This window comes from Rhinopithecus roxellana, chromosome 8 (assembly GCF_007565055.1).
Source record: "Rhinopithecus roxellana isolate Shanxi Qingling chromosome 8, ASM756505v1, whole genome shotgun sequence".
Lineage (NCBI taxonomy): Eukaryota > Metazoa > Chordata > Mammalia > Primates > Cercopithecidae > Rhinopithecus > Rhinopithecus roxellana.
The window spans coordinates 75174424-75187891 of NC_044556.1; the positions used below are offsets into that span (position 1 = coordinate 75174424).

At 38.5% G+C, this 13468-nt stretch overlaps 1 protein-coding gene across 7 annotated transcripts in view; it reads right to left on the reverse strand.

The window, feature by feature from the left end:
• Positions 1–4993: 4993 nt before the first annotated feature.
• The window catches only part of CD46 (CD46 molecule), a 42122-nt gene continuing 33647 nt past the window's right edge, over positions 4994–13468 (reverse strand). For 4 of the 7 annotated variants that reach the window (XM_010365630.2, XM_010365628.2, XM_010365626.2 and 1 more), the window contains one exon: positions 4994–6953. In XM_010365630.2, coding sequence (XP_010363932.1) covers positions 6881–6953 — 73 coding nt within the window. In that variant the 3' untranslated portion in view covers positions 4994–6880. Of the gene's footprint in view, positions 6954–10095; positions 10189–13468 lie in introns of all 7 variants that reach the window. The other 3 variants (XM_010365631.2, XM_010365629.2, XM_010365627.2) reach the window with 1 other exon arrangement.

Below are 13468 nucleotides of genomic sequence, written 5' to 3' on the forward strand. Positions count from 1 at the left end.
TTTTGCACAGGAGGTGCATGTCTATGAACTACCTGCAGTACAACTCTTTTAAAGCCAGTGGCTTGCAGTAAATCGTGGCAAATCAGCTACCTAGGAAGCCATTTCTAAGCCCAACCCCCTGCCACAGTCTTCCCCCAGATGGCTGCCCTGCCCAGTGGGCTGAGAGTGGGGGGCGGAAGTAGCATTTGCTGGCAACACTTGCCAGTACATGTGTTGCACCCCCTCACTGCAGCTGCAGTGCTATTTCAGGCTGTTGGTGGAAGAACCCATGTTCTAATCCCCAGGATGTGGTGGTGGGAAGACCCTAAGTGGTGATGTTAAGACCCTAAGTTACATTGTTTTATTCACTTCCCGCTGAGATAGGCTCCAATAGTATTAAACACCTTTAGGTTAGACATCTTTGGGGTCTGTTGCGCTACCTACCAATTAAACAGCTTTTGATCTACCCACCAGACTCAAAGCTCCAGCCTAGGTGTTGCAAATACAAACAAGTAAAACAGATTTTTGCTCTCAGGAGGCCCTGATTCCAGTCCTCAAATGAGTAAGTGTGAAATCGAGTTCAGCATCAAAGGACAAAAACAATGTTTTGAGACGTCTTTTCTATAAAAGCAGTTTATGGCGCACTCATTGAATGCTTAAATAGTGCCACATTGCTAAGTCATGAGAAGCAAAATGTAACTGGGGTGCCTCTCAAACAGGATTATTTTGTTTTATTCATTTGGATGCGGACAGCCCTTTACCTAAAATTGCCATTCTGAGGTGGTTTTGTACAATCAATTGGTAATTATGTAGAATGTTTCTTCCAGAGACAACATCTTGAATCAGGTTTATGAAGCGATGCTATCAACCTAGGTAGAAAACGCTTTGTAGCACATGAGTCCTGCTTACCTAAATTTTACCAGATTTTTTAACCGTAAATTTATAAGCGGGTCTTGATGAATAGATAATGAAAAAAATTATTGAGTGGGGAGGCTTATTAGACTGACAGCACCTTCAAGCCTCATGCAAGTTGGACTGGCAAATCCCACCTGTGGAAGTAAACACTAATGAGTGTTTACTTCCTTAATAAACATGGATGAGACACGTCAAATATTTGGCCAGTTTAGGTGAAACAGAAATAAGTCTAGATACTGGATAATTCTTTGTGTAAGATACTGACCCAGACCTTCACTTTGAGAAGCTGGTGTGTAGGTTCAGGAGAGTACCTGGCAGACTAGTGTATCCGTACATCGATGGAACTTGAGAGTTTTCCTTGAACACAAAAGTTGTACTTTTGAGTTTATTCTAGTATGATGGTGCCCTACCCTATCTTCCTGTTCAGTTCACCCAAAGAGTCTTTAAATCAGTGTTCCCTGGGTCCCATCCCTACAATCTCGGGTTTTGCTGGCCTGGGAATGGGCCTGGACATCACTGTTGTTTTAAAGTTGAGAGCCTCTCTTCTGTGGTCTTGTTCCTAAAATGCTTTACTACTTAGTATGGTCTGAGGGCCCCCAGCACTGGTGTGTTTCCTGTGGCTGCCCTAAAAAATTGCCACAAACCTGGTGTCTTAACACACATTTATTCGTACAGTTACAGATGTCAGAAGCCTGCAATCAGCTCACTGGACTGCAAGGGCCGCCCGCCCTCTCAGAAGCGCCAGGAGAGAACAGGTTTTCTTGCCTTCTTCAGCTGCTAGAGCTGTGTTCTGTGGCTTGCATTCCCTTCCTCCGTCTTCCAAGCCAGCAGGGCAGCCTTTTGCTTCAGTGGCCACATTGTCTTCTGGCACAGTCAAATCTCCCCCTGCCTCCCTCTTAGAAGGACCCTTGTGATTACATTTAGGGCCCCACCTGGATAATCCAGGATAATCTCCCTATTTCAGTTTTCTTAATCTCATCTGTACAGCCCCTTTTGCCATATGAAGTAACATTCACAGGTTCCAGGTCTTAGGACCTGGATATCTTTAGAGGCCATTATATAGCCCACCACAAACAGCAGTTCTTAGGAACTGATTAGAAATGCAGAACCTCAGGCCCCAACCGATAGATACCTTTTGAATCTTCTGATTCTAATTTCTTGTAAGAAGATCACCATGTAACTAGCTAGCACACTAAGACTTGAGAAGCATGATGCTATGGGAACCTAACCAAAGAATTCTCTAATCATTGAGTCCCAACTTAAATACAAATTTACAGACTATTTTTCCTAGGAACTCTTTCAGGTGAAGTATGTTAATCAGAAGATAGATAATTTTCCTGAACACCGTTCTGAAGTGCTTCTCCAAGCATTTGTTCCTGAATTCTCTCTCAATGAAGCCACAAGCCCCAAACACCAGGATACTGAGGCTCCTGTTTACAGTAGTTTAGCACAGGGTTTGCCACTGCACCATAGTATAATAGTGTGGTTTTTTAAAAAGCTACATGAGAGAGGTAAATCTTATAAAGGAAGGTGGAGTCTCCTAACATCAGTTTTATTACCTCTGTACAGGTTTCCCTGGGTTATGTACTATCAAGTCAGGAATCAGGACGGGTGGCTTTTTCAAATGTTATCTATACTTGTGGCAATTGGTTCACATTCTGCTGGTATGTGAGAGGGAAGGAAAATTGTTTGTTGACCACAGATCCACAATATTATACTTGTCCTATACTTAAGCAATAAGGGACAGCATTTAAAACTCTTTTCAAAATGTTAATTTTGGCTGGGCGTGGTGGCTGATGCCTGTAACCCCAGTAATTTGGAACACTGAGGCAGGCAGATTGCTTGAGGCCAGGAGTTCAAGACTAGCTTGGACAATGTGTGAAAGCCGTTGGGGAAGCTAAGTCGGGAGGATCCCTTGAACCCAGGAGGTTGAGGCTGCAGTGAGCTGTGATTGAGCCACTGAACTCCAGCCTGGGTGACACAGCGAGATCCTGTGTCAAAAAATAATTTTGATCTCACAGAAGAAGGAGAAGAGGGCTAGTCTTATACCGTATCCCAAATGAAATTTAAAATGTCTTCTGGGGAATCACAGCAATGACTGAAACTTCTGAAAAGTGACTAAGTTTGAGCTGGTAAGGAAGGGATTGTCAAATGCCCTAACAGTCCACAGGAGGGCAGCAGTGCTCCGATTTACAAAGGATCAGTCATATTAATGTAACCTTTTCTGAGTGAGCCTGGATATTCTGATGAGAACAGTGTAGTCCAGGAAAAAAAAAAAAAAAAAAAAAAAAAATCCGTATGTACAATCACTCAATTTTGAATCATTTCTGGAAGTTATTAGACTCCATGTTAAATCCTACTCAAGTACAAGTATGCAAAATTTAAAAATATGCAGAAAAGCTCATTCTTGGTTAAAATGTTAGCTGAAAGACATTACTAAGTTTTAGAATAACATAGAGTTGCCTGTTTCCCACAAACCCTAAAATCTACTTTAACACCACAAATTCATATTCCTTCTAATCTCAAGTCCCTTCAGCATTCTTCCGGATTTACTGTTAGTTACCTTACAAAGTAACTAACTCTCCCCATGTATTTTATGCCAATTTTAAAAATACATTACAGTCTCAAGGTCACATAAGATTTTCCAAAATGATCTATTCACAGTCAATATAATTTTCAGGCCAGGTGCAGTGGCTCACGCCTGTAATCCCAGCACTTTGGGAGGCCAAGGTGGCCGGATCACCTGAGGTCGGGAGTTCAAGACCAGTCAGATCAACATGGAGAAATCCCATCTCTACTAAAAATACAAAATTAGCCAGATGTGGTGGCGCATGCCTGCCATCCCAGCTACTCAGGAGGCTGAGTCAGGAGAATCGCTTGAACCTGGGAGGCAGAGGTTGCAGTGAGCCAAGATCGTGCCATTGCACTCCAGCCTCAAATACATATATACACACACACATACACACACATACATACATACATAATTTTCACCTAGTGTTTTATTAAAGAGTCAGTATTTTTATATTTATTTGAGACAGTGCTTCTGTATTTCTAAACCACAGATAGCCTTGTTCAGTTAGCCAAACGACAAAACCTGAATTCAAGTCTTCAATGAAATTTTGATTTAATAGGCTGAATTAAGAAAGCCATAATTTTCTTCTATAAGCCTTTAACTTCTATCTTTACAAGTTTATATAGAAAAATTGACTGTGGGGCTTGAGATTTACTAATGCATGGGTTTTCAACCTTAGCTGCACATTGGAATCATTTAGGATGCTTGGAAATCCCTACAGCCAAACCACATCCCAGATCGATTACACTGGAAATATCTAGGGATGGGACCCAGGTGTCCGTAAATCTCCCCCAGTGATTGCAACGTGCAGCCACGGTTGAGAAACACCGAAGCCTGCTCTGAGAAATTTAGCAATCCGACTGAAATCTGCAGAGCGCAACAATGATTTTTGCAGAAACAACCAAATCCTACGAGTTACATAAATTTTATATTTTGTTGGGACTTGGGTTTTTATTTAGCTCTACATATGCGTTCATGGGATGTAGAAGATATATTTTCTACTGGACACATATATATATATAGAGAGATGCTTAAATGTGGCTATCCCAAGGTTAGGTAATAATAAAGACTATAAGAGCTGGGCAGAAATCAAGCACAGTTTCATGAAGGGTAATATCTGAGCTGGGCCTTGGAAGATGCATAGGATCTCAACAGGACAGTGTGTTTCAAGCAACAGTGAACTAGGAATACAGCAGAAAGCACAGGGGAAATGGTCAGGCTTGACTGAGAGTAGGTTATTTGAAGAAGTGTGATAGAAAAGGCTTGGGGAAGAAAGTTGGGATTTAATTGTAAAAGGTCTTCAAATATCAGGCTAAGAAATGTGGACTTCATCCAGTAGGTAATGTGATGTCACTGGATACCTCTGTGCAGTATCTATGTGATGGGTTGGGAGTGGAGAAGCCTGGGGATACTTAAGGGTCTGAGCTAGGAGGGACAGGATGACTGTGGGAGTGGAATGGTTAGAAGACGGGCCCAATTAGAAACATACTTCAATTTGAGACGAAACCCAAATAACACATCATCATGAAATGTCTCCAAATGTACAATTTTATTTTAACAGATTTCAAGAGTCAATTTTTTAAAAAGTGAGCAATAAAGAACTTCTATAAATGACACTTCTCATTTTATAGCAAATACATTTTTACAGCTTAAAAAAATTTCTTAAATTCATATACACTTCTTCCTGTCATTTAAACAAACTTCCAAAGAAAACTGGTCTCCATATATTTAAGTAACAAATTTGACAAAATACATATTTATACATAAATCTCTAATATAAATATTAAATTTGAAAAATCAAATGTGAAGCAGAAACTGCTATACAAGTATATTGTATAATATTTATTTTATACATTAAAGTATTTGAATATAACTTCAATTAGGTTTTAAAAAAACACCATTCCTTGCTTCTAAGTAATTGTGACATTCTTGAAAAGCATGTGACATGGGTATAAACTTCAACTCTGTGCTTACTTCAGAATTCCTGTTTGTTCTCCTCAAACTTTTATCTTCCTAAAGCATCTCGCCAGAGATTACAAAGGAAAGGAACATGTACAGAGCACTATAAACATGTCTTTGGACAGTAAAACAGTATTTATTCTTCTACACTCTTGATTCCCCAATCATATCTTCCTCAAGGCAACATTTCTTTGGCCCAGTTTGTGCAACTAAACATAAAATTTCAAAACACAACTTTTAACAGTGTGATCTGAATTGGGAGTGGCAGTCCCTGCTTTTCGCTCACTGGCTTCTTTGAAAGAAACTGCTTGGCTAAGGGACTCAGTAGAGGGCTGAGATCTGCCTGAGTATAAAGTGCTACCTGAGCTATATTTACTTTTTTCATCCCTTGGTACAATCAACAGCAAACAGACAAAGTGAAGTTACCGTCTTGAGATACATGGCTTACTTTGTACCCTGCCTTTTAGGAGATGAGGTAAGACACATATATAGGTAAGAGGCTTCTACTAGCCAAGGCAATGTAAATGGACTAAGATTCTCACGTGACTTGAGGTTATCTGATGAATTTATTCTCTTCAAAACCACCTACTTTTAGATGGCATGTTTAACACCTCTCTTTATTTAAGGAGGGAAAGAAAAACACATGTAACCAGAATTCAGAGTGGGTTACTCAACCTAAGAGAACATATGGAGTTCTCTTTGGGAAAACCACAAGGCTACAGTGTTCACTTCACACCATGAAGTGGCACTCCTGTTACGGCTGTCAGAGTCCTCTCACTTCTTATGAAAGGATGCATCTGATGCTGAAATTACTGATATATGCGATCAGTTAGGGATGTTTTAAAAAGTGAAAACAAATGCCACACATACACTTTCTAGCTTTCTGAAATCACCAAACACATTACAAAAAATAGATAATTTACCCTATTAACTTTTAGAGAAGTTCCCAATAATATTCTTGGTTAAGGAAGTCAAGCTTGTGCATATTCCCAATTTTCAGTGTTCTTGTTTTTAATCCACAAGAGCCAAAGTAGTATACACATATTCGTAAGGGCTTTTTACAACGAACGATATGTAAAATACATTCTACAGTTGGTGAAAGAATGAATCTTAAGAATTGGCATTAATCTTTGAACAAAAAAGATTTCAAAGCCACTTTCTTTGCCAATTTTATAAAATACAGCACATCCCTGCTTTAATACAATCAGGCATGCTGTGCTGACTGGTCCAATAAATCTAAGTGTTATTTAAGGGAAAACAGGCAATCTGTTCATACCCAAATTCATACAAGTTTCCAAGAAGCATCAAAGCATGCTACCTACATTCAAGCCACACTGGAATGTTAGTTAAGCCGCAGTTGCATTCATGAGAGTGAAACTAGAGAATAACAACTGGGTATCTGAAGATTTTAATAGAGTCAAAAGATGAACGAGCAAACGAGGTTGTGGAATCCATTCAGCCTCTCTGCTCTGCTGGAGGGGTTAATTTAGTCTGGTAAGTGGCATATTCAGCTCCACCATCTGCTTTCCTGCAAACCAAGGTATAAAGATCGTGTCAAAGATAAATATAATTAAGTACAGAAATTAAATTCCAGAAGCCTATTCAGAAAATGAACAATTAAAAAAATACTTTATACTACTGAGTCGCTAACCTGGGAAATAAATTATTCTTTTAAAATAATTTCAAATGTTCAACTGGTCTCACTGTAAAAAAACCTTCCTTTGTCCCAGTCTTATATTTTTGATCCCCTCCAAAACAAGAAATAGAGCAATAGCATACAAAGTACTTAGTAACTATGTCCTCGTTTTGACGTAGGGTCAGTGGGAAAGACTGAAGACAAATGCATGCTTTCCTGATCCCTCCATTTTAAAGCTGTAGCTCTGGCACAGAACTTTAAAAAGATAGTGGTTCTAACTGTTCAAGTATGTGATGCCTCATCTACGCCTCACTGTCAAGAAAATCATGTATTCCGCTAAGAGTCTCCTAAATAACAAAAGTTTATGTCACACTTTTAGTATAACAATAGACATCTTTGTGAAACCTATTATTCTAGTCTAGTGCTGGCCAAAGATAGATGATGCCAGTCATGCGCGTAATTAAACATTTTCCAGAAGCCACGTTTAAAAACACAAATAGGCAAAAATAATTTTATTTTCTTTAACTCAGTATAACCAAAATATTGGGATGTATTTTACATTTTTTTTGTGCTTAGTCTTTGAAATCCAGTGTGTGTTTGCAGCATACCCGACATTGGGCTAGCCACTTTGGAAGTCCTTAGCAGTCACACATGGCTATTGAATACTGAATTGGACAGCACAGCTCTGGTCCCTCCCTGCCTTAGTAAATTGACTTTAATAGAAAAACGAAAACCAAATTTGGACCAGTCATTATTTACTGGTATGTGTGCCACAGCAACACATTGCCTTTCCAATGTCACAGCTAAGCATGTTAATTTTGGATACTTTAATAACCCATGTATGCCTGGTGTTCCATTATTGGAACACTAAGCATGTGGAATTTATCTCCTACTGCTCAAGGTCATCGCCAGGGTCTGACGGCAAAAATTCAAAAACTTGCAACCTCAGGCATAAATGGGTTTGTTCCTCTTTGTCGGGGAGGCCATCATTATGGTTCTCCACTGTGTCATTACTATACTTACAATATTGCAGTTCCCTAAGGACTGTTGTGATGACAGACTTAATGGTTTGGCCTGTCACTGAATTCCCCAAGACCACTATATTTTTCTTTTCTTTTATTTTATTATTTTTGAGACAGACTCTTGCTCTGTCGCCCAGGCTGGAGTGCAGTGTGCTGTGATCTTGGCTCAATGCAACCTCCTCCTCCCAGGTTCAAGCAATTCTTGTGCCTCAGCCTCCTGAGTAGCTGGGATTACAGGCATACACTACCATGCCCAGCTAACTTTTGTATTTTCAGTAGAGACAGGGTTTCACCATATTGGCCAAGCTGGGCTCACACCTTAAGTGATCCGCCTGCCTTGGCCTCCCAAAGTGCTGGGATTATAGGTGTGAGCCACCGCACCCAGCCACCACTATATTTTTCTAAGTAAATATTTTTTTCCCATAGTAGTAGAATCTCTTTCTTTAAATACAATTTTAAATAGAAACCCAATTGCCAAAGATAAAAGGCATTAACATAAATTTAAAGAAACATTTATTGGATATAACAATGAAACTATTTTGAAGATAGCAAAATATTAACTACTGCATTCATTAAATTATCTTCAAATGTTTACAGATATCCTGAAGCTCAGAGAGAGTCTAAAAACTATTTTCGTAGTTGGCTTTAGCCTCAAAAGCGTCCTAAGAGACTAAGAAGAGATAGTAGGCTTCCCTTGTCCATGGTTTCACTTTGCATGGTTTCAGTTACCCATAATCAAATACAGTCAAAAAATATTAAATGGAAAATTACAGAACTACATTTTAGATTGTGTGCCATTCTCAGTATCATGATGAAATCTCACACTGTCCCAGTCCGTCCCTCCCAGATATAAATCATCCCTTCGTCCACCATACCCACGCTATGGACACTATGTGCCTGTTAGTCAATAGCTGTCTTCGTTATCAGATTGACTGTCACAGTATCACAGTATCTGTGGTTAGGTAACCCTTATTTTACTTACTGGCCCCAGAACACAACAGTAGTGATGCTGGCATATTTTTATAATTGTTTGATATTAGTTATTGCTGTTAATCTCCTACTGTGCCTAACTTATAAATTAAATGATCATAGGTATATATGTGTAAGAGAAAACAGTATATATAAGGTTTAGTACTATCCCAGGTTTCAGGCAACCACTAGAGATATCCCCCATGGATAAGGAGGAACTACTGCATATAGGACTGCGTAGGCCCAGACTGCCAATCCTGGTTAGTATGTTTCGTCTTTCGCTTTCCCCGTGATCAAAGACACCACTTTGCTTTTACTAAGAAATTGTTCTTCCAACTGGCCTTGTAGATCCTGCTCCCAAACTTTTGATTATAACCTAGGGTAGGGCCTCACATGATAAGAAGTGGGATATGTATCTCCCTCTCTTCCCAGCTCTGCAGACACACATTCTAGCACAAACAGAGGAATAGTTCCAATTCAGTTCGAAGACAGAAGGTGGACAGGGTCCAAGGGTTTAAGGCAATACAATCCATTTGAGGACTTTTTTGTTTCCTTTTATATGCTAAAAATATCCAGCCCAGGGAAACTGATAAAATATCTTTACAGAGTTATTTATACGTTGGAACTGAATAAATTTACAAAACTAAGTAAAATATATTTTGGTTTCTATAAAAGGGCATTTTTCTTCCTTGTACTTAAAATGAGTTGACTCTGTGGTTATTTCCCAGTGGGCTCACACATTCTTACTTTTGGATTCACAGCTGTTTTACAAGGTAGAAGAAGTGAAATAGTCTGATAAAAGGACTAGGGGAACATAACTCTATTTAAACTGCGGCAAAGCAAAAGCCTGTCAGTACACATTATGTTTTCAAAGGGAATGGTATAAGAAAACATCAATAATGTAGCAAAGGGAACAGGAATGTAAATTTCCTCTTTGATATTTACTGCCAATATCTCTTTGCTCGGGTTATTGATATCTATATATCCACTGAATATTTTTCAAAAGCAAGGACATCTGAAAATAAACAACAGAAAACAGATACCTTTTAATGATAAAAGCAAACCTTTCTCTCATCTCTTCTTCTCAGAGAGAAGTAAATTTTACTTCTCTGTGGGTCTCATCAGTTAGGTATGTGCTGAACAGAGGAAGGGAAAAGGGCTGAATAAAATAGTGACTTCAAAAAGAAACAAAAGTAGCATAACAAGTGGAATAAAATCCAGTGTAAGAGAATAACAGGAAAGCTGAGAATTAGGTTCATAACTTAAGACATTCTCATTCTCACTGAAGGACTGGAAACATGAATTTTGTGCTAGAAGCTACTTGAACTTTGAAGTCATATAGATCATCCAGCAGATAAACAGACTGGAAATTCCTGTTTAATATGTTTATCTTTGAAGCTATTTTGCATGAAGTGAATCATGTCAAAATGTTTTCAAGGAATAACAGATTGTTGGGGAGAAATGGTACTGGTCTCTAGCACCCTTGAATTTTTTTTTTTTTTTCAAGAGACAGCATCTCACTATGTTGCCCAGGCTGGTCTCAAACTCCTGAGCTCAAGCCATCGGCCTGCCTCAGCCTCACAAAGTTGCTGGGATTACAGGTGCGAGCCACCAAACCTGGCCTAATACCCTCAATTTTGAGGGAATACATTGAGTATGTATCAAATCCATGTAATACTATCTTAGAAATCAACTTTATGATGTCATGTATTTGCAGATGTCTGGACTTTTGCATTAAGCAGTTTCTTCTTGTGGCACATCTGTTTTCAACAGATGAGGGGATATCCTTGCAAAACTTCGTATTACATGGCGTCTCATATTTCTGAGATGGATCTAATTTTGTATGGATGCTTTCTAAACTAATTACAAAACATTTTTGTAGTTGCTCAAAAATTTTTGAAGGGTTAAATGCTCAAGAATTTGAGGGCCAACTAGAAAAACATTTAAGTTAATTTGATCCTTTTTTTTTGCCCCATGTCACTATATGCCCCAATTACCTGAAGTGACTGCTATTTTTAATAAAGTAATTGCGTCAGTCAATATTAATGTAACATTAAAAGTCAGTTTAGATTATACAAAATAATACCATTAATGGTAAAAAGGAAAAACTATTTGTCACAGGTAATACATATAAAAATTATGCAAATAACTTTCACTAACTTAGCCAAACTGTCACTTATCCAGGGATGCTTAGAGTTAAAAAAAAAAAAAATGCATTAAAAAAAATCATTACAAGTAATGAAAATATTTATGTAAACAAAAGGCATCTCTTGTTCAGAAGCACAGTCATGCCATGTAATACAGGACTCAAGCAGTAGCAAAGACAGAGCTGTGGCTTCCAAGACTAAAAAGTATGGTAGAAGAATTAGTAAAGAAAGGAAATGTGAATGGAAAGGGAAGGAGCATGTGGATGAGACTGTTTCAGACCCATCGGTGTCCTATACTGTTCTTAGCTGAGAGCTACGAAACAGAAAAGTGGCAGAATAATCTTTTGGCCATTTTTCATCAAGTAATGTAAATGATGTTGGATCATCCAACATCGTAAAACGACTATTGACACTGTTTTTGTATTTTGAGGTGAAGGCTGCAGAAGAGTAATTATGTTCCCAAATCATCATAAATACCAGTTTACAACAAATACATTTTGGGCCAGGCCTTAACAGCAATTTGAGATTATTTGTGTCTGCTAGCCTGCCTCCAGTTACCCCCGGAAGTGGAGAAGTAACTCCAGACATTTTATAGTCTTTATAAGAAGTTTCTAAGGCCACAACAGCCAATCTGGGGGGACAAGATTATGGACATAAAATGGTGCAAAGAAAATAATGGAAATCTTTATGTTTTTTAAGAGTTAAAAAAGGTAAGAAAAGCCAAGAACTATATATTACCCCATAGCCTTTTTTTAAGGATACATATGGATGAGGAATCTTAAAAACTTCAATCATCTTAAATATTAGAAAAATTTGCCAATAAGCTTCATAGTGTTTCTTCAGACTTCAACAATATGGGCACATCAGTAGTGGCCAACACCCTGGTCAGTGTAGTCCAGGCACAGCAGCAGCATCAGTGCTGGGAGCTCACTAGACAGGCAGGGTCTCAGGCTCCACTCCAAACCCAATTCATCAGAATCTGTACTTTAACAGATTTCCAGGTGATTAAAGTCAGAGAAGCAATGCTCATTGCTCAGAGAAGCATTGCACATTAAAGTCAGATAAGCATTGCTCTAGACTCTGAAGAAAGATAAACCACCCTCACATCCAATTCAGCTATCAAAATAACATGGAACTACAAAATAATAGATCCATAAAGAGAGCCTAGCTTTGGATTCGGCCATTACATATTATGCTGAATTTCCAGTCGAATATGTTCCTGTCATAAAAAGGGCAACATCTATTCTAAAAGATTCCCATGCAGTTTATATTTTAAAGTTCAAAGGCAATTATGAGTTTCCTCTCTCACACCATGTTTTGGACTATTTTTCATCAAGTTGTGCTACTATTTACAGGATTAATTATGTTGCATTGGCTAAAGATACCATACCTTCCCAAAATATTTTAAAATTTTAATGATGGCAATTGTTGGTTGGACCCTATGCTGTAAAATAATGGGCTTTTAAAAAATCACTGGACAAATTAATTTTGGAATATCAGTTCACTATTGCTACTGACCTTTAATTTGGGAGTATAATAGATAATTATTCAGCTTTAAAAGACCCATTAAGGCCGGGTGCGGTGGCTCATGCCTGTAATCCCAGCACCTTGGGAGGCTGAGGTGGGCAGATTACCTGAGGTCAGGAGTTCAAGACCAGCCTGACCAACATGGTTAAACCCCAGCCTCTAGTTCAGGTACAACAAATTAGCCGGTGGTGGTGAGACACAACAGTAATCCCAGCTACTCGGGAGGCTGAGGCACAGAATCTCTTGAATCCAGGAGGCCAAGGTTGCAGTGAGCTGAGATTACGCCATTGCACTCCAGCCTGGGTGACAGAGTGAGACTCCGTCAAAAAAGCAAAACTAAACTAAACAAAACAAACCCATTAACTGCGAGCTAGAGAGAGTTTGATTAATACTTGTTAAGGAACCTTTAAAAATTCTGATGCATTTTTAAACAAAGAAGGAAAATGAGTAGACTGTGACTTTGTTTTGTTTTCTTTAGAACTTGTTTCTACACAAACCTTATGGATTTGTAAAAATATTGCATTGATAATATTTTGTACTCACATTGTTGTAGATATGTAACTTTTAAAATATACAACTGATAGATAAATCAAATATGCATATTGTGTTCCATAAATACAAGATTTAAGATTCAAGTGAAGGGATTATGGGTATTTAAAAAGATAACCAAGTAATATGAAAAAAGTTTGAGTTCCTTATGAGTAAAGAATGTACTTTTATGACTTAGCCCAAACCTGATGAT